Raw genomic sequence first — 21,500 nt, 5'->3', positions numbered from 1 at the left:
ACCACATAATTCAGAGGGAAAAAAAAAAAGAGTAATGATTTTTCTTAACTGTCTTTTACTTAATAACCTTGTTAATGTTGTTAATGCATGTGACCTTACTGATCTGCCCTGTTTGCTGCTACAGCAGTGTGTCAGGCAGTCTACTCCCAGCACCTGCTGTATTTCAGTTACAGAGAGATGTAATCAGCAAAACTGGCTATCCTGTTTATTTCTCTTTCCTTCATATAACCATGTTCAGACACCTGAACAATGGGATACCTATCATATTCATATTTACTTTCGAATAATCATATTTTATTACTCTACTAGCACTCAGAAATTTTAGGTAAAATAAAAATTTTAAAAAGCCCAAAAAAGAAAACAAACAAAACAAACAAGAAAAAAACAAACAAGAAAACCGCAAAACAAACAAAAATACCCCAACCCAACAAAAACCCCAATCCAAGAAGTATGTAACTGTGTTTGGTATAATTATATGTGAACAAGTTTACAGGACAAACTGAAGCATAAGAGAGGTATGCAAACTAGCTTTAAACTGTATGTATAAATTCATTCCACCTTGGCAGGACACAGGTCTGATATATCTATAATACGCTAGTCAAAAGAGGCCAACTCAAGAGAGAAGCTGTGGGAGACTGAGAAGGAAAAAAGCAACCACAAAAACTTAGCTGAGACTAGCTGTGTTACACATCTATTTGCTGTCTTTTACTTGAATATGTGTATTTATGCACCGACAGGAACTCCTATCCAACTGCCTTTGACCAGACAGTTATTGCATGAACTGCAGGTGCAAGATGTGCAGGCTAAAAACATAGATTTCAGAGAACACACTGTCTCCTTGCTGCTGTTGCTGCTGTAGCAAAGTCTGCTGAGGCTGTAACATATTAGCTACAGGAGGAAGCTTCCATGTGCTTGGAGGAAATCCTACCTCCTTGGATCTGTCGTGTTTCTGTTTGTAAAGTCGACCATGACAAGAAAGAAGCTGTTACCTCAGCACTCCCAAATCAAGACTGGGCTATCAAATGAAAGTGGTTAAATTACTGGAGCCTGTTTTCACTTTCACAATTGGCAGTTATACATCACCTCAAATTGAAAACCAGCTTTTCTGTTCTCTCAGATATGGCTAGCATTTAAACATTTATACACAGCACTTAGAGAGTTGTTTCCACTGCTCAGGAGACTGAATCACCTTGACGTTCATGTTCATTGTAATTCAATTTGATTTATGCTTTGGGTTTTCTTGGTTTGCTTTGTTTTTAACTCCAGTTTATGTGAATTCATTCTATTCTGAGAAGGACTAAGGCTAAAAGAATGGAATATGCAACCCCTCACATCGTACCCACTCATTTTCTGTGTAACAACCCTTTTTAAGCCCCTGGTATCTTATTTCTAGCAACTTTAATCCTGGAAAATGTATTGTACTTTATGCATGACACAGAGAAAAATGGACTCTGGTTTCAGAGCTTTACATAGTTCCTCTACCCATAATATTAATAGAAGAATAAATTAAAATATATTTTGTCACTAATCTAGTGACAATTATACATGTTGAAACATTCTTATTACATCAGTTTTGAAATACAATCACATATGCTCTGAACATTAATGCTTGCAGTTTGAACTTAAATTGAACTCCCTTTTATGTTCTCTCAAGATAATCTTCCCAAAATTACAAAGAAAGAAAAGCTACATCTGTTAAAAACATCCAAAAATAATGCTAAATATCTTCTTTCTAAAAGACAATAATTTTGAGGCTGGTGGCTTGGTTCAAGAAAGGAACATGGAGAAACATTATGATTATACCTAGAAGCTCCTTCACTGTTAGGTTTGTATAGTAAGTCAAACTTACTATTAGAGAGTTCTCTCATTCTTATCCCCTCACAGCAAAAAACAGTACCATAAAATTTTACAGGCATATCTACTGTTTTGTGGTACAACAGCTGTTTCCAGCTGGAGATGCTTTATGCTCAGCTGAACTATGTTAAAAGGCATTTCCCTAGTCACCTTCAAATGAACATTTTTTAATCTTTTTATGACATTGTGTAACTTCAAGTCCCTCTTTTGAAAGAATTCAAGCTGCAATTACAGATTGGAAAGATCGAATGGCTTTTGATTGGATTTGAAAAGAGTGACACAAAGTATTACAAAACCCCACAAACAAACTACAGAGCTCTTTAAAATCTCTCACCTATTACTGAGCTGCCATAAACAGAATACTACATCTTACCTGTTATTTACTATAGCTGAGATTTTGACTGTTTCACCTGAGTAAATGGATCTTCTGCTTTTCAAGGATATTAATACACTCTTAAAATATACAGATGTACTCTTTCAGAAAAGAGTAACTGGAAATTGGGCAACAGAAACCACAGTTTTTAAGTGCTTTACCAAACAGATGCACTACAGTAAAAAGGCAACAAGCTTTCCACAATTTTTAAATTTGGTTCTGGAAATGAGTTCACATCCAAGCTAAAGACCAGATAAGTATCAGGGGGACAAAAGAAAGGTGAGGCTTTCCCTCTTTCATTCAAATCCCTGTTAGGTAAGGGGTGCAACTAGGCTGCTCCACGAGGGAAAGCGTGCTGAGGGAACAGCAAGACAGGCACAAGGCAGTATCCTCACCAACAAAAAGCATGTCCCACTGTACCAGCCCTACCTGAGAAAAAGAGCAAAGCAGGCCTGGTGACAGGAAATTTGTGGACAGTGACTATTGAATTTTACCTACTGAGTATATTTCAGATAATAAGGGAGCTACTAATACACTAAAAGATATCAATACAGTCCTTCAAATTAACCTTTAATATAATATTTCCCAATTCTTTTTACAGGAACTTTTGCATGAACATTGAACATGACCATGGAGAGCATTTAAGAAAGAGGTCAGCTAAAAACTGACTCTGTATGGTCTGCCTAACTTCATTTATGTTTGATACCAACGTTGACATAATAAAATACAAGGCCTCAACCTTTCTCCCTTCAAAGTTAGTGCATGAATTATCTAACAGTAAAATAAGAAATTTTGTGCTTTTCCAAAGTGACTGCTTACTAAAATAAATACCAGGCACACTTTAAAAATAGATTTTATTTAGTAATTGGAAAAATATACATTGAACTGGATATTTGGAAACTATCCTACAATAACTTAAGAAGTTTATTCTTAAAAGATAAACTGGTTAATTGTAAAAGCCTAGTCCTGTCACAATTCACTGTTAAACTGTAATGAGCACTGGTGATTATTACAATTTTTAAGTAATTGATTTGTATTACATATATAGGTCATTATTAATTCATTATCAACTCAATGAAAAGTTAGGTGTTTTGTACAAAGGCTATTTACACAAAGAAACATGGGATCCACACAATAGTCTAAAATCAAAGTGCTTCCAAAGCCGTGTGGTGCTTAATGCTAAAACCAATGTAAGCAAATTTAAAAAGTCCAGATGAAGTTTATAAATTACTGAATTCTCTACCATATGGAATGCATACGAAACAAGTCCACAAAAACATGTATGTGACTGTAAAATGACAATAGATAAATAGCAGAATCCCCATAAAATAATAAATTAGTGTCCCCACTTTGAACAATCAAGGCAAGCATTATTAAAGCTAGAAAAAACTAGCCAGTTTCAGACATATTTTATTTATGTAAAATTTTAGACCTCTCCCAAGATCTGTTTGTGGATTAAAAGGTTTAAATTATTTATCTTGTGGTGATTTTTTTTCCCTTCAGCATAGCTTAGCATCCCTGTGCTTCCGCAACAATAAAATTAAAAGCCTTCCTCTGATTTCAGCAATTCAGTGTTGTTCTTCAGCCAGAGCCAGCTTTAAACAGACATGAAGTCACACAAAAATTTTAGGACAACCTCATAAAATCCGCATCAAATCATGCCTTTGCTCAAATCTTAAAAACTGCTTTAAACTAAGTACTGATATTCATTCTCTGCAACTCCTTCCTCTACTGAGTGTGCTACCCACAGCTCAGATACAATTTTAAATTTCTTCCCAAATGTCCTCCTGAGCACTTTCATCTCTTCTACCCGTGAATGATCTTCTCCTACAACAACATGGGAGACACCCTCTTCAAGGTGAGAAACTACTTTTGCACCATAAAAACGGAGCTCCAAAGCTCTAATTGATAGTGTGGTTCCAGGGATTTTGCTTTCGGGCTCATTAACAACAGCATAACAGTCCACATAAACAGTGCTTCCTCTGAATATGCCAAGCTGACAATTGTTCCACCAATAACGTTCTTCCAGCTCTGCAATCAAGTCCACAGGCATTGCCTTATTGTCTTTCATTCTTGAGAATACCTCCTTGAGCTGCGCAACATCTGTGTTTGCTGTGTAACTGTCTCCATAACAATCATACTCACGAGCAAAATGTTCTCTTGTGTCAGGAGACATGTGAATCATAAAGGCTGGTTGCCAAGGCACCAGCATTTTGGTTTGAAAACACTGAAGGAGCCACTCTGCCCTCACCACATCGTATTTGTTGGAAGCAATGATGTTTTTCACTCTGACATTCTCAGCTCCTACAATGACACAGTATGTCTCCGGCCCCGGGTTCTGTACCACACTGCCACCACATTGGGCTATTCTGCTTTCCAGCTCAGTCTTTGAGTATTTTCCCGTTCCTGTCATAACACAAAACTCAACATCTTCAAATATATTTGAAACCTTGCTTACACTAGAAAGATCAGGAGCTTTAAATTGCTCGGCTATTCCAATTACCTTCCTCACCTTTGAAACAGTTTTCCTTTTTTTCTCATGTGGCTCATCATACTCATCTATAGGAAGGTGCTTAGATGCCAGCTTTCCTTGTGCTTTGCTCCTGAGGTCCTCTAACATGTCTGAAGTCATGCACTCGTACCATTCTTTGTCTTCCCTTATTTTCTCAATTCGGGGGAATCTCAAAGTACAGTCAGTTTTGTACATATCGCTCTCAACAATCTCAGCTGCCTTGATCTGAACTATGACAGAGTTGCAAGGTTCAATGTACATTTCAGGTTTTTCAGTTCCACACAAAATGTTACCAGGAGGGTTCTTCCTATGGTAGGGCTTCCAGTGTTTAGCCAGTTTCAAGCCTAGATCATACAACTCTTTCATGGTATAGCCAGAGCCAACACGACAAATGGAGTGGAAAATGGTCGGTTTTTCATTTGGAGGGGGCGTCTCCGCAACAGCACATAGGAAATGAGACATCATTCCACCACGAGACCCCTTCCCCCAGTAACCACCAACAATTAAAAGGTCCAGTTCATCCATCAGTCCATTGACATATTCTGGCTTGATTTTTAACCAGCCTTCCCCACGTTTGTCAGGCTTGTAGGTGGACATGGGATCTTTCACCATAATTCCTTCCTCTCTGTTATCTATTGCTTCATTTAAAGCATCAATTACTTCTTTCCTTGTTCTGGCATTTCTCTTATGGACAACATGTATCCTGCCCTTTACCGGGGTAAATACACTATTTAAAATTTCATATCTTTTGCTCAGTACTTCATGGCCCAACTTCTGATCATTAACCATCAATACATCAAATACACAGAAGCAGGTCTGCAGATCAGAGTCCTCCACCATTCTTTTTATGTCAAATTTGTTTCCTTTTTGCATAAAAGTTTGTGTCTCAGGATTGTAAGCCATCATTTCACCATCAAGAATGCAATTTTGTATATTGCTCTTAAATACATTATGAATAAATGGCGTTAATGAACCTTCTAGGGGTGAAGCACCAAACTGCTGAGTATAGTCAAACCCATTTCGGGAAAAATACTTGTACACATCCCCATCTTTGTGCATCTGCATACGTTCACCATCCAGCTTAGTTTCTATGTAGAATGTCTGGTTACTCATTTGTTTCTCAATTTGCTGGACATCTGCAATAGCAGCAAGCATTGGTTTAAAGGCAGAGAACAACATGATAGAAACATCACTAAGTGAGACAGAGGGATCATGCAGTTGTCTGCAAACTTTTTCCAAATCGGTAGTAACATTGTGCAATTCAGCAGCATCAGGATGAAAAATGGAAAATATAGTTTGTTGACTAACACCAAGCTTTAGATCCTTTATAATCATTCGGATTAGCCATTTTTGTTCCAGTGCTGTGCTCTGGGTAATTAACTGAAGAAGACTTTTCTTTAACTGACCCTTGTTTTTAGCAGCATTGTTATTAGCTATTGCATCTAAATGTTCATTGACTTGTTCTATTGTTAGTCTGCCTTGTTTTGGGCTCCTAGGTTTTAGCACAAAGTATGCGATCATGGCAAAATCTCCAGCATCTCCACGTGAGCCTGTAGGTGTTCTGTAATTTAAAAGCTTTGCAGCATCTTTTCCATCTTTTGGTAAATTAAGCAGTTCAATATAGAGCTTTGCAAGCATGGTTTCTTTAATTCCATATGCCATCCTCTCTCTTTCCAACTGTGGGAGAATAAGTCGCATAGCCGGGTAAAAGGAATCTGTGACATCCTTCTCTTTTTGATGAAGCGCATCATGGAACTTCCTCCAGGATTCCAGAAAAACCTTGAAATACTTGGTTTTCTCTGGACGAGATTTGCACTTCTGTATTTGCTCCAGAGTAGAACACAGATGTGCAAAAGGCACATGAGAGGCCACTGTTTTTTTAGGAGGAGGCTGCGAAACAGGTGCAGAAGCCATCAGTCTGTTTTTCACTGGGAACAAAACAAAATTATGTATTTATAAACGAAATGCCAGCACGTTATTTCGTTTTAAAAAAAAACAAAAACAAGACATCTCTAATTAGGATTTACATTTTTACTCATTTTTCTACCTAAGATCTAACCACTAGCTTAAAGATCACTAGCTGATTCCTCATTTAAGGGTCAAACTCAGCTGCGACACCGAAACACTGGCATCACCTAGACAAAGGTCTGCACGGCAAGACAAGGCACCGCGCTCCCCTCGCTGCTGCCCAGGCGGGAGCTTTCAGTGCCCGGAGACCGATTTCCCTCCACCTTCCCCGAGAACGCAGCCTGCCCCCGACACCTCCCGCCTCGGCCCCTGTTCCCCGGCGCAGGGAGCGGTGTCCAAGGGGGCCGGAGAGGGCCCGCCCCGGCCACCCCACATCCCCCGGCACGGCGCTGCCACGGCCGCAGCGCGGGGCAGCGGACACCTCCCGCTCCGCACGGACCGACCTCCGGGAGCACGGGGGAACGGCCGCGCCAGGGGGGACCCACGGCTACCTGCGGAGCCGGGCTGACGCCGGCCTCCCACCGCCCCGGAAGAGGAGGGCCGGCCCGGCGCCGCCGCGCTCCGCGCTCCGCCCCCGGGCCGGGGCGGGGAACGGCGGCGGAGCCCGGGGCGGGGAAAGGCGGGGAGAGAAGGGAGAGCGGCCGGGCCGTGCCCTGGAAGCGGAACCGCGGCTGCGGTGACTTCCTGCCTCGGGAGGAAGGAGCGGCGGTTGAAGTTGCGCGTCGGGGTCTGCGCTGGCCCGAGGCAGCGGCGGCGGGCGCCCGGGAGGATGCGGCGGGTGGGTCTGGCGGCGCCTCGGCCCCGCCGCGGCACGGGAGGGGGCGGGCCCGGCCCCTGAGGCCGCGGCGGGCCGGGGGGAGCCGGGGCGGCGGGGGCGGCCGGCGCCTTTGGGGTTCGGTCTGGGGTCTCGCCGGGGCTAAAGGCGGCTCTTCCCTGGGGCGGAGGCAGGAGGGACATTGTCCCGGCGGTGTGCGGCTCCCGTGTCCAGGAGCTGCTCCCCTGACAGCGCCGATAAAAAGTTCCTGCAGGTGACTTCCTGCGAAGCCCCGGGAGATCTTACGCTTCTTGGCAGCAAGGTCTCGCTCCGGTGTTTCGTTTGTCTCTACTGCCAGATGGAAGAATTCTTGCAAATGGGTGCTTGTAGAAGGTGGGGCTGATGGTAGCTGTAGTGTTCTTAATGGGCCAAGTGTTTGTTTTGAAAAGGCTGAGCTGGGTGTTTCGCTTCAGTCAAAAAGGGAGCAATTTAACAAGCTTGGAAATCATTATGTTTTAGGAGCCTATGGTCCCTAGAAAGTTAAGGTTCCAAGTTAAAGTATAGCCAGCCTTGGTTTGTTGTTGTTTTGGTTTGATGTTGTTTGAGTTTGTTTGGTTTCTTTACGCAGTATCATCGTAATTCAAGACATTGAGTTATGATGATACTTTTTGTACCATTCGTGTGTTGGGAGGAGTGGGCACGAGAGTTAAGGGGAAAGCATCTTCTGCTGTCAATGTGTACGACTTGATGCTGTGGATGCTGGCTGCTTGAAATAAGTAGGACAAGTGTCTGGTTAATTTTAAAGCCAGAGCCATGAAATGTGTGACGCTTCACTTACTCTAGGTACTCTTAATGTACTTTTTGTTTTCTTAGGAGTAGCTACTTTGCTGTTGTTTTCCTTTTTTTTTTTTATTTTTTTGTTTTTTAAGTGTGCTTCTCTGTAGGATTTTAATACTAGGAAAGTGCATTATTCTGGTCTTTACTAAGCTTGTCGGTTTTGTTCCCATGTGTTCCCATAGTTTCCCCGTGTGAAACTAGCTTTTTATAGTTGAGGGCCTAATATTTCTACTTACGGATGTCTTCTGAATAAATATGGTCAGTGTACCTCTTGTGCAAATTTTGTCTGTATCTGGAGAAGTTAGAGTCTAGGAAAAGGAAGTGGAGACAGATGTAATTCGATATTTCTTAAGAACACAGAGAAATATTTGATTTTGTTTGTTTTGAAATCCAAAGGATTTGGAGTGAGTGTTGAGACTTAACGTTTTTTTAAAGCTCTTTAAAGAGGAAGCAGCCATTAAACACCTGATTGTGATTCTTAGGACCAACTTTAATACTACTTAGGCGCTAAAAGTTAGTTTTTAAAAGAGAATGTAATATTTGTTTTTATTCACTGTGTATGTACGCTATGTTATTATTAAATATATTACAATTATATATGAACATTATTATTATAATTTTACAGTATTTTCATATACTCTGTGTTGTGTATATAGCCCAGGACATTTCATTGTGTTTCTTGAACTTCATTATAAGATGTTTTCAGGGTCATCCAATGTTTCAAACAAGCATTCAGCTTGATAGAAGGAGCATGAGATGCACAGTTTCACTAGTGAAGCAGTTGTAACTTCTAGGGGGTTTGGATCTTACCACTTCTAAATCTTCTTTCAAGTAATAAGATAAAGAGTAAATTAAATGTGTAATTCAAAACAATTTTACTCAAAATTCATAAATGGAATTGTTTTTCAGGCAGAGATGAAGCCTGGGAAATCATCACATCTAAAGGTAAATGTTTTATGATATGATTGGTGTTTGAAAAATTTTATGTTTAATATTGAAAATGTAGACAGAGACAAAACAACAGAACCTGTGGCAGATACAAGAGTAATTTCATCTGGCATTCAAAATGAACCAGAAATTGTTCCCTAGTTCATTAAATATACACTTGAGTTTTTGTTATTCTTTCAGTTGATAATGGTGTTAACCATTTTAAAATAGCATCAGGGCAAAATAGAATATTGTTAAAACGCCTCAATCATAAAGAAGGCTATTTTTTCCTCAAAATTTTAATTGTTGTGTGTGATTTGTATTTTCAGTAGCTACCTAATTTTGGGATTTGTAGCTCATCTGATAGAATATAAAGGTCTGCAATAGTTCCTAGGCTGTGGATTCAGCAGTGAAGATGTATAGATACAGAGTGTGTGTGTGTATATCAACATGTGTATATGCCACCACAAAGCTGAAACTCACTGCTTCCAAATTTCCTTTCTGTTTTAAGTGATAATACAGTTCCATGGCAGTTTAAGCCAAAGGTGCAACAGCAGTCTGGCTAAGTCTTACTTTCATTAGGTCTTAAGACTGAGTTGGGCTGCATTTCCTGTGTGGCGATGGTTTCCACAGTAAAGCTTAGTATTTCAGTGCTGTCTTCTGCTTGTCTTTTAAGCTTACGAGCATCACCAAATAATTACTTGCCAGAAGTATCAGGATTCCCAAAGGCTAGCCTTTCTAATGCACATTATCAGAGGAAACAGGTTTTTTTAATGACCTTATGCTTCTTTACCTGGCCTTTTACTTAACTTAAATAATCAGTGATTATGAAATAGTGTGAATGCTGTAAAATAGGATGTGACTCTTTGTTATAGGAAAAACTTGTTTTCAAAATTACAACAATTACATGAAATACAGTGCTGTAATAAAATAATTCTACCAAAAAAAGATATTTTTTAGTGAAGCAAGAATGCCCTCCAAGAACTTAAAGGGGTGAATGCTTCTTGATATAACTGGGACCTCAGACAGTTATGGGGCAAGTCCGTGACTGGTCGTTGTAGTCTAGGAACAGAAGCAGTCTTTTCTAGAGAGAGGATCAGGTTTGTCCAGGTGGTGGGTTGGTGGGTCTGCTCTGTTTCTCAAGTTGACCACATCAGACATCAAAGTCTAAATATACTGTTCTCCCACTCATACCTTTTCCAGATTATTCTGGCCCCTACTAGTCACAAAATCAGAGATGCAAGAGAAAATGCAACAGAAGATGAAATGCATGTTCTTCACAATTCATGACAGAGTATTTACATCGTAAGATGTAATACTGTAAACTGCCTGAAAGAGTTACAACTTCCTATCCAGTACACCTGGAGTGGGAAATAAACACCAAGAAAAGACTTTTGTGTGTGTGTTGTTTTGCAGTGTGTTGAACGGTCTCAATTCTCATACACTTCAAAAAGTGCTGACCTTACTGCTCACTGAATATTACTTTATTAGCTTACCCCTTTTATTTCTGTCCTTGAAGTGGAAATTCTAGTCTGTTTCTATCATCTTCTGCTGTCCAAGGTAGTTTGTGGAAGGTCTGTTGCTTTGAGTGCCATAGAAAGTGTGGGTTGTAGCTTCATTGGGAATGAGATTTTATTGATTTGGATTAGAGTCTCTTCTAGGCCTGTATGCTTGTTTGAGAAATCATCCTTTTCTGCTCTAGCGATCTTTTAATTGGTATTGAAAGGTGGGGAGGAACCTAGGAAAAATTTTTATCTTCATTTCCTAGCTAATAAATCTTGCAACAAGATGTGAAGGTCTGGAAATGAATGGAACCGGTGAAGTTTCACAGAGCTGGGAAAAAAAACTTGAGCAGTAATGCAATTGTTCAGTATTGCAGAGTTGTCAGCTTTATTTAAATCTGTAGTGAGCATGAAACATTTGTGGCTGTGCAGTTTGCTCTTCCTGTTAACTACTTACTGTATGTTGAGCTTTAGTTATAAGGTGTATTGGCTTTACAATTCCAGTAGCCAAATATTTGTATATACCTGTATGTATATATATATATATATGTGTGTGTGTGTGTGCATATATCAGAAGTAATCACACAGTAGTGCTATCTCAGTAGTATAATATTTTGATAATATTTGCTTGCTGAAATAAAGATAGAAATGGTGCCCTTCTCATGAAGCTAACATGGCTTATAAAATCAGTTATGGGTTTCAGTCTCCAAATAATAATCCTTAGTGTATGTGGGGTAGTCATTGCAAAACTTTATCACTTGAAGTGAGATTTTTATTAATTCTTTGTCTCTTAGTAGTTTTGTTAAACAGTGTGTGTCTCTTGTGAATGTATTGTCGAGAAAGACAGTCAGCAAAATGTTGAATAGCGTAGGTAAGGAGAATGGTTTTATTGTCTCATTATCAATGTTCTTATAGTCTTGAAATGTAATGCAGGAAATGTAAACTTCTTAAATGTTAACTTCTTTAGGAAGTTCTCTTAGAAATTTAAGTAGCTACTTTATATGTCTTCTAAGAATTTTGAGTTCTTTTCAAGGGAAATGGATCACAAGAATTAAATCTTCGTTTAGACAGTATTTGTACATACTTGGATATGGACAATAAACATGAACTTATAAATAATATAAGAGAACAAAGTTGAGATAACTGATCTTTTAGACTATTTTATATTTCACCAGTTTTATGTATTTGGAGTAGGTATACTATATAAAAGCTGTAACATTGGTTATTACATGAATCTTAAGATGTGACATTTATTTTTCTGATTTATTTATAATTTTTGTATAAAATGGAGATGCCAGTTTTTCCTGGTCAGATTGGGTGCTTATATCTGTGGAATGCAAAGGTTGTAGCTGCAGAGATTACGTTTTATCACTCAAGCCTACCAAGATGGCTGGCATGAAATGCTTGAATGAATCTCTGCATGTCAAACTCCACTTTGGAGTTTGAATTCAGATTATTGCTTTGCAATGTCGTTTTAGGAAATTATAACTTTGTGTCCGAAGTGTAACTATTATCTGCTATATAGCTCAGTCTTCTCAAACAAGTAACTTTGTGTTGTCCCTTCCAGGTAGTGTGATTATTCAATTCAGTGGTGACTGAATGGTTACTGTAATTTTTGTGTAGGTTTGTCAGTTTTTGTCTGTTTCCATATGAACCAGGAGTGTTCATCTTGTATGCAAGATTTTGTATGGATGCTGGGAGATGTAACTTTTGGAAAGAAGGTTTAATCCACTGTCATTAACATCACTCTCTTCATTTTATGCTGTGTGTGTGTTTTTGTCATGAGTCTGTTTTCATGTTTGGCATCTTCAGCAGTGCTTTTCATTGACCAGAAAAAAATGTAGTTAACTGACTGTTTTCAGTGGTCTTGCATGATGATAAAATCTTCCATGCAGATAAAGACTTAATGCAGATTATTGATCTGATAGTGGAAAATGATTGTTATAAATTAAAAGCAATCAAAATACAGCAAAAAAAACCTGTCATAATGGTAAATACAATGTGGTATCTGAGTAGAGAGGAGTCACTCTCTTCTGAGCAGTTCAGGTGTGGCTCAGTTGATTGAGATGCTGAAAGGCAGCCACTAACCCATAGCACTGCTGGGATGTATAGTGAGCCTCTGCTGGCTGCAGAGTGACGTGCACAGGCTTACAGCATGCTACTTAGCAACTTAGAAATGAGGGCTATTTTTGTTTGTGTTCTCTGAATTCTAGAGTTACTTATATGAGCAGCTGTGACAAACTGGTGGCATAGTCTGTATGGTTATTCTCTTGCTTAGTAGGAAAGTCTGAAGGAAAGCAGAAGTTACTGTGGTCTTGGTCAACCAGTCTTCTAGTGCTGCTAATGGACTGCCTGCAGAAATACTGTAAATGGGGTTTTGAAGAGTTCTAAATCCTTTCCTTATGATTGCATTTCTGCTTGTTTTACAGAGCCAAATGGTTTCCAAAAGTTCAAGGGGAATTTGCCACCAAATTTTATGTTAATGCTCCAATACATTGACTTGCCATTAATCGTCTGCAAGTTAAAATGCTTAAATTGCCACCTTTTTCTTTTTCCTGTATTTATATGTATACATTTGGGTTCTTTTACAGGATTTACTTGGAGTAAAAGATCACTGACTTCTACAATGGAAAAATCATGGATGCTTTGGACCTTTGTTAAAAGATGGCTACTAGCTTTGGCTTCCTGGTCTTGGAGTCTCTGCCGTATTTGTCTTCTGCCCTTGATAGTGACTTTTCACTTGTATGGAGGCATTATACTCCTTATATTAATATTTGTATCCATAGCGGGTATATTATATAAATTCCAGGATGTTCTGCTTTACTTTCCTGAACAGCCCTCTTCATCACGCCTTTATGTTCCTATGCCTACTGGTATACCACATGAAAACATCTTCATCAAAACCAAAGATGGAGTTCTTCTCAATCTTATTCTGCTGAGATACACAGGGGACAATGCAGCGTATTCTCCAACCATCATTTACTTTCACGGGAATGCAGGCAACATTGGCCACAGGTTGCCAAATGCTTTGTTAATGCTGGTAAACCTGAAAGTAAACTTAATTCTGGTCGATTATAGAGGGTATGGCAAAAGCGAAGGAGAAGCAAGTGAAGAAGGCTTGTACTTAGATTCTGAGGCTGTCTTAGACTATGTGATGAGTCGGTCTGATCTTGATAAAACGAAAATTTTTCTTTTTGGCCGTTCCTTGGGGGGAGCAGTAGCTATTCACTTAGCTTCTGAAAATTCCCATAGGATTTCTGCCATCGTGGTGGAGAACACCTTTCTTAGCATCCCATACATGGCCAGCACTTTGTTCTCTTTCTTTCCGATGAGATATCTTCCATTATGGTGCTACAAAAATAAATTTCTATCCTACAGAAAAATCTCTCAGTGCAGAATGCCTTCTCTCTTCATCTCTGGGTTGTCTGACCAGTTAATTCCACCAGTTATGATGAAGCAACTTTATGAATTATCCCCAGCTCGGACTAAGAGATTGGCAATATTTCCTGATGGAACTCACAATGACACTTGGCAGTGCCAGGGTTATTTCACTGCACTTGAACAGTTCATCAAAGAAGTAATAAAGAGTCACTCCCCTGAAGAAATGGCGAAAACGTCATCTAACGTAACAATAATATAATTGATATTCTTCTTTGGGATGGGGTGGGGCAAGTACCTGCACTGTACCTTGATTTGTGATAAGTGGTAAAAGAATGTCTGTTCTTAAATGTATGTCATGCTTGTACTTGCCTAAAGAGTGAAATTAAACTTTGAAAGGTCTGATATTTTATTAAGGTGTTCCAGATAACTTTTACATTTGCAGCATTGTAAATGAACCATTTTATGTCTTTCTCATACTTTTTTGGTATCTCTGTCCATATATTCCATTTGTTTGATATGTACAACAGATGCTATTAAAGAAACTTGCTACAAAAGTAGTACAGAATGTATTTAGAACAACGGGAGGCTCTTTGGTATTCACTGCTGTATGTGTGAGCTTTTTGGACAGCCATGGTTAGCACAATGATTTGTTGCTTCTCTTAGAGTTTATTTAAAGTGTGCCATGCATGAGATTAGTGTTTAATTTCTTGAAATTTTATATTATGCAAAGTGGGAAGTCTTTAATGTGCTAAATAATATAAAATAACATAAATGGTAGAGTATACTTGCAAGTATACTGTCCTGGGTTATTACTGGTTTTATGGTTATGCAAACTGCAGCTGAAGATGAAAAGATTCTTATTTTCATTTACTATTTGTATTATAATAGTGCACAGAAAGTTGTATGTGCCTAACATCGTGACTTCAGGATTTTACCCAGGCAATTTCTCTATAGAAAAGAGAAGTAATTTTTTCTGAAAGAGATCAGTGCCATCTAAGCTCCTTTCTGCCTCAAGCTCTTCTCAATAATGTACAGGTAAACTATTTGTTAGGACTAGTCTGCTTGTGCATTTGAGGTTGTATTTCTTAAGGCAAAATGGGTGGTCATACAAGGTAAAAGTAGGTTTTGTGTTCAGACTTTTATGCTGGCATAGGTAAATGTTTGTGCCCTTTATTTATACTTCCTAAAGAAACAAATTTGAATAATTACAAGTGATCACATGATTAGAGATAAATGTGTACAATTGTTACAGTAAGGATAATGAAAAAGTCCAGATAGTCCTAGATGGTCATATCATTGAGGGTAGGAAGGCTCTGCAGATACTGATTGACTGGAGCAACAAGCCAAGACCAGCTGCATGAGGTTCAGCAAGACAAAAGGCTGGGTCCTGTGCTTGGGTCACAACAACCCCATGCAGCACTACAGGCTGGGGAAAGAATGGCTTGAAAGCTGGTCAGCAGAAAAGAGACTTGGAGGTGCTAGCCAAAAGCTGCTTGGATATAAGCCCAGAGTGTGTCCAAGTGGTCAAGAAGGCCAGTGGCATCTTGATCTGTATCAGCAATGGTGTGGCCAGCAGGGGAAGGGCAGTGACTGTGCTCCTATGCTCCGTACCAGTGAGGCCACAGCTTATGTCCTGTGCTCAGTTCTGGACCCTTCACTACAAGAAAGATATTGAGGTGCTGGAGCAAGGCCAGAGATGGAAAACAGAGCTGGGAATGGTATGGAGCATGGGTCCTGTGAGGAGCAGCTGAGGGATATGGTGGTGTGTAGTCTGAAGGAAAGATGTCTCAGGGGAGACCTTACTGCTCTACAACCACTTGAAAGGAGGATGTAGCAAAGTGAAGGTCAGCCTCTTCTGCCATGTTTCAAGTGCAAGGATGAGAAAAAATGGCCTTGCATCAAAGAAGGCTCAAATAAGGTATTACAAATTTCACTGAAAGAGTAGTTAGTCATTAGACTAAGTTGCCCAGGGAGGTAGTGGAATCACCACCTCTGGAACTGTTCAAGAGTCATCTGCATGTGGCACTTGTGGATATGGTTTAGGGGTGATTATGGTTGTGTTAGGTTGATGATTGTACTAGATGACTTTGAAGGTCTCCTCCAACCTTGGATCAAAGACATAGCGCTGTTCGCTCAGTCTCTAATGGAGTGTGGGAGCTGTTTAGATCTCTTCTGCTGGTTTAGTTACTCATCTGCTGCAGCTGAGTTTGCCTCATCATTTTATTTTTTTTTTAATGGAAAGAACAAATTGGAAAACCTTCCATGCAATCTGTAAAGTTGCCCTGAATCAAGTTTTTAAGTAAACTTTTCTGCCATGTCCTGATTCAGAAAAGCATCTCAGCACACACTTAAAATCTGTTTCCTGAGGGACAGTCATATTTTAAGCTTGTGCTTATGTTCTCTGGTTGAATAAAACTGCTTTTGTGAACTGGTGCCTTAATGGTTATGCCTCCTGATGGAATTATAGTTCTTACATACATGTGGGTAATAGTTGTCAGCAGTTTGTAGATAGGGTGATACATCTTTTCATAAACATGGTTTTTTTTTTTGGTTTTGTTGTTTTTTTTAAACATATACATACCAGAAGTTGCCGCTTTCTCTGGTAAGTATCTTACATGATACTATTATTAAGGTTTTCTTAGAGTTGATAGAAAAAAACTACACATCTTTGTGGATCTATAGACGTGAAAACATAGAGCATACTTTTCAGTCTGAGTGAAACCAAAACTATCTTTTCAGCCTTACAGTGGTGATATATTTTTTTTTTCCTTTTGGGAAGAGGTGTACTTTGGAAAAGTGTATTGGAGAAGTTTGATTGGGGGCTGGGAGATGAGGCTGTGTTTAACTATCAGAAGTTAATAGACGTATCATTGCCTTTCCCTGATGTATTCTACAGTGAGATATGAGCTGCTTGAATAGATTTTCATCTGTTTCACTTTGCTTTAGAATAGCTGTGGAGGGAGAGAAGGAAAGTTAGCAGTCAAATACTGCTTTTCTGAAATTCAGTTTATAAAGCCAAAAGAGTAAATTAATTGTTGGAGACACAATGAGGAGAAAGTAATTGCTTTAGAAGTTGTCATATCTTGACATTAAATATCATTGGGCAGAGGGGTGGGGTTCACAGAGCATTAATTTCTAAAGCAGCATGTCATTTAACCTCACTTCCCACCAACTGAAACAAAATTCTCAACCCCAGAATATCCCTAGTATTATGTGGCACTTGTATACAAATGAAGTATTCCTGTTTGAGCACACTGTTGCTAAGACAAAGTCAAATGTGTGGTGTTAGATTATGGCAATGTGAAACTCTCCAAAGTGGGCTGTATCTAAACATTACTTATTATCAAGCCATATATTTTCACTATATTGTCTGCAGGATGTAAATATGAAACTTTAATTTTGCAGGTATTGAGTGTGAGTTGGCACAATTGTCATGTATGCATCCTTTATACTTATGTGGTTTCTTCCACCTTTCATATATGCACAGTTTTGTTTCTCACTTAATGGGTTGGCCACATGTGCTTGTGTTATTATATTATTATTAACATAATGTTATTATGCTGTTTTTCATTGCATTGGTTATTGTCAGGAAAATTAACCCACAAACACCAGAGCCTCTCCCTTTATTCGAATAAAGTAAAAGGACTCCTCTGTCTCCTTTTTGGACATAAACCTCTGGTGTTTGTGGATGAATTTTCCTGACAGTTAGGAAGTACAGTGAAGGAAAATAGAAGTGGTGTTTTTATTCAAATATTCCACTGCTCTGCATACAATTCTTTAAGTGAGGGAGGGAGCAAGAATGGGGAGGAAACTTGTTCTGACAAGTGAAGACTTGTTTTTATTTCATGGTCTGTGTGATAGAAACCACAGTTATCTGCTGCTAAAAACTGAACTGCAATGAACATAGTAATAATAACTTTAAATTGCCAAATGGTGTGTTATGATACTGTTGCATTTATTTAATACTGTTATATGTTTTCCCATAAGAGTTATCCATTTGTGTATAGATGTTTCCCAAATATTTGTTCTGTAGATACAAATTTCTAATTTGAGAAGAAGTCAAGTTCTTTTCACAAGTTTATAAGAAAGCCTTAGTTTAAATATGTTCAAGGAATTTTCTAAGAGGAAATTAAATTTAAAAAAAATAAATAAAAGTAAAAACAAAGTTCCCAGGAAGGGATCAGGAGTTGAACAGCTGTAGCAGTAGAGTTCCTTGTAAGGAAGTATAAAACCTGGTGTGTGCACACGTGTGTGTGGTTTTAATTCTTGGAAATACTTGCGGCTTCCTACTAACCCAAGTTTACATTCCCAGAATTTGTTTCTGAACTGTGAAATGCAGAGAGAAGCTGTGTTTTGTTCTGGAGAAACATTAACTGGTTAACTGCCCTCATGTCCATTTCTCAGGTAAAATTAGAAATAGAGCACAAATACATTTGGTAGGCTACGGACAATCTGTCAGCTGAAGGGCAGAAGGATTAACTATTTATACAAAATATGCATATCAGCATCTCTAAGCTAATAATTGGGTCATGTTGGATGTTCACAGTGAAGAATGCAAGGCAGAATTGAGAGTCCAAGGTATGGTCTTTTCTGTTAGCAAAAAGATGCAGACGTACCTCCATTTGTATTTTGTCAATTCTTGAAAAATACATTTTTATTTTTGTTAATGAGAGTTGATTTTGCTGGGGGCACTTCTGCCAAATATAAAATCAGTGCCTCTTGCATGTAGTGGGATCAGCCTGATGTATCCCATTAGGTATAATTTGCAATGCCATCCTGCTTGTATAATTTAGAGTAGAACCCCACAGAGGTGTAAATAGAGATAGCATATTGAAGTTCTAAATAAAACTTATGTTTTGAATTCAGAAACAGTCACTGATTATGAGATGCAAGCTTTTAATTTGATTTTTCTTTAATATATAGTTAAGGCAAAACTGTCCTATAAAGTATTCTTAAGTTTTGTAGACAAAGCATAAATGTTATTGTATATGTGCTAATTGTGGCAGAGTTTTACATTATCATTCTAGTTGGTTTTTACAATAAAGTTAATTTTACAAAAAACACTTTTCTATTTTTATGTACTGACATATGCAATAAATTGATACATTAAAAGTGCTGTAAATGTCTTGTTCTAGTTTGTGGCTTGTCTTCAGTGTGTGTGAAGAGGTAGTTTTGTTTGCATGGTAACAGATCAATCCCAAGGTATCATTTTCAGTCACTTAGTAAAACCAGAGCACATGGACTAGACATCTGCATTGTTAGATGTGGCCTTTGTGGAAAGCTATTACAGCAGGGGAAAAAACATATTACAAATATGTTTCTAAGCTTTGTCATGTATCCTCACCTTCAGTAAGTGTTGGTAAGTAAAACTGGTATGTGGTAGCTATCCATCGCTTTCTAACACATTTTGCATTTCAAAATTTCTCTGTTGTCTGAGATACAGTATAAATACCATGTCCATTAGAAAGTATTTTGAAGTGTTTCTGACTATGCTTTCTTGCCATCTATGCTGTCAGTATTTTAAATGTCAGTTTTAAATCCTATAATGCCACTCAGAGTTATAGTTAATTCATACTATTTGATTAATTTGTTATATAATTTATTATTATTTTACAATTTAATTTAACTAGTTAATTCATACTTGGAGTGGGATACTCAGACTGAAGCAATTTCTACTTTCTTACAGAGAATTGTATTACTAAGCCTATATCACCTCTGGTTCCATTTGGCATGGTTAATATGAAGTACCCAGAAAATAAGGGCTTACTGCTGTCTTTTCTAAAGCTGCAAAATATGTATCCTCTCCTGAATTACTGCAAGGCTTATAGTTCATTTTTAACCCAGTACCTAGGAAACAGGGCCGTGGGTGTGGGGTGTAGGTGTGGTACATTTGGACACTATGTTCAAGATACCTATTAATTTGGAATGAAAAAAAAATAATTTTTGTAAAGGAAGAAATGACAGTACAGGAACAATTCCAGATTTGGGTACTTTATATGAATATTGCCCTGAATGAGAAGCAGGTTACTGTCTTGTGAACTGTGTCACTAAAATTTACTTGCATGGTGCTGTTCTGGAGAACACAAATCTTTCATTTGCTTTTTCTTACTTGAAAATTAATGAGCAGCTGGGCTACAAAGTGCAACACAAACTGTGTCTTGGAATGTCTCATGATGTTATACTCATTTGCTTAGTAGGTGGGTATAGGCCTTCATACCAGGCAAAACACTGTATTTGAATTTTTCTCTGAATTTGCGAGTACTGATTAAATTACAGTAAACATTCATAAGGGCATATGAACATCTAAACTAATACTGGAGCAGAACTAATACTGGAGCAGCCTTGCTGAGAAGGACTTGGTGGTGCTGATGGATGAGAGGCTGGACATGATCCAGCTATGAGCACCCACAGCTCAGAAAGCCAAACGTGCCCTGGGCTGCATCCAAAGCAGTGTGGGCAGCAGGGCCAGAGAGGGGATTCTGCCCCTCTGCTCTGCTCTGCTGAGACCCCAGCTGGAACCCTGCATCCAGCTCTTGATTCTTCAGCACAGGAAGGGCATTGAGCTGTTGGAGGAAGTCTAGAGGAGGGCCACCAATCTGATTAGATGGGTGCAGCACCTCTTCTATGAGAAAAAGCTAAGAGAATTGGGCTTGTCCAGCCCAGAAAATAAAAGGTTTTGGGGTGACCTAATTGCAGTTTCACAATACCTTAGGGAGGCTACAAGATAGATGGAGAGACTTTTTACAAGGTCATATAGTGACAGGGCAAGAGGGAAAGGCTTCATATTGAAAGAGTGGAGGTAGAGATTAGATATTTGGAGGGAGTTCTTCGCTGTAAAGGTGGTGAGGCACTGTGACAGGTTGCCCAGAGAAGTCGCGGATGGCCCATCCCTGGAAGTGTTCAAGGCCAGGCTGGATGAAGGTCTCAGCATCTAGGGGAGGATGTCCCTGGCCATGACAGAGGTGTTGGAAGAAGTCAATGTTTGTGGTCCCTTCCAACACAGTCTGTTCTATGACTCTATGAATGAAACCTAGACCAAAGACTTGCTGTCTGTTAAAAAGATCAAATATAGGCAGACAAGGTTTTGAGAAAATGCTGAACCATTGTCTTAGCAAAAATTATTTGCCCCAAAGATATTGAACATTGAGCTTTAAATCTCTTGTTGGACCCTGTTCAGGGTCTTCATTTTAGATTTTGGAACGAGTTCTGTCCCTGTAAGTAGATAAGGAAGATACACTGATTATGTCCTGGATTTGTTTTGAAAACATTGATGTGATTAATTTGTTATGCTTCAGCTTGGATGGGGGCAGAATAACTCTTGTATGTTTTGGAAAAACAGCAATTTTTCTTTCTCGGAAAGGCAGTGCAGCTTAAGAGCAGACTTGGTTTTAC

General features: G+C 38.9%; 2 protein-coding genes across 5 annotated transcripts; one reads left to right on the top strand and one right to left on the bottom strand.

Annotated features, from left to right (window-relative positions):
- Window positions 1-3,064: 3,064 nt before the first annotated feature.
- Window positions 3,065-7,434, bottom strand: LIG4 (DNA ligase 4). 2 transcript variants are annotated; one of them, XM_023948157.2, is made up of 2 exons: window positions 7,199-7,434; window positions 3,065-6,667 (listed from the first exon to the last, which is right to left on the bottom strand). In XM_023948157.2, the coding sequence occupies exon 2, from the start codon at window positions 6,651-6,653 to the stop codon at window positions 3,915-3,917; it is 2,739 nt and encodes a 912-aa protein (XP_023803925.2). In that variant the 5' UTR covers window positions 6,654-6,667; window positions 7,199-7,434; the 3' UTR covers window positions 3,065-3,914. The 2 variants fall into 2 exon arrangements, with proteins under 2 accessions (XP_023803925.2, XP_023803930.2); XM_023948162.2 differs by having other exon boundaries at window positions 7,151-7,405.
- Window positions 7,320-16,536, top strand: ABHD13 (abhydrolase domain containing 13). Of its 3 annotated transcripts, none has more exons than XM_086880717.1 (3): window positions 7,369-7,485; window positions 9,208-9,243; window positions 13,319-16,536. In XM_086880717.1, the coding sequence occupies exon 3, from the start codon at window positions 13,354-13,356 to the stop codon at window positions 14,365-14,367; it is 1,014 nt and encodes a 337-aa protein (XP_086736843.1). In that variant the 5' UTR covers window positions 7,369-7,485; window positions 9,208-9,243; window positions 13,319-13,353; the 3' UTR covers window positions 14,368-16,536. The 3 variants fall into 3 exon arrangements, with proteins under 3 accessions (XP_086736844.1, XP_086736843.1, XP_023803941.1); XM_023948173.2 differs by lacking the exon at window positions 7,369-7,485 and adding an exon at window positions 7,750-7,854; XM_086880718.1 differs by lacking the exon at window positions 9,208-9,243 and having other exon boundaries at window positions 7,320-7,485.
- Window positions 16,537-21,500: the final 4,964 nt, after the last annotated feature.

Source organism: Cyanistes caeruleus, chromosome 3, assembly GCF_971803275.1.
Source record: "Cyanistes caeruleus chromosome 3, bCyaCae1.hap1.1, whole genome shotgun sequence".
In the NCBI taxonomy this organism is placed as follows: domain Eukaryota; kingdom Metazoa; phylum Chordata; class Aves; order Passeriformes; family Paridae; genus Cyanistes; species Cyanistes caeruleus.
This window is presented reverse-complemented; position numbering and strand designations above follow the sequence as displayed.

Bases quoted from the DNA above. Each gene is read 5' to 3' on its own strand.
- LIG4 (XM_023948157.2), bottom strand. From the start codon at position 6,653: ATGGCTTCTGCACCTGTTTCGCAGCCTCCTCCTAAAAAAACAGTGGCC.
- ABHD13 (XM_086880718.1), top strand. From the start codon at position 13,354: ATGGAAAAATCATGGATGCTTTGGACCTTTGTTAAAAGATGGCTACTA.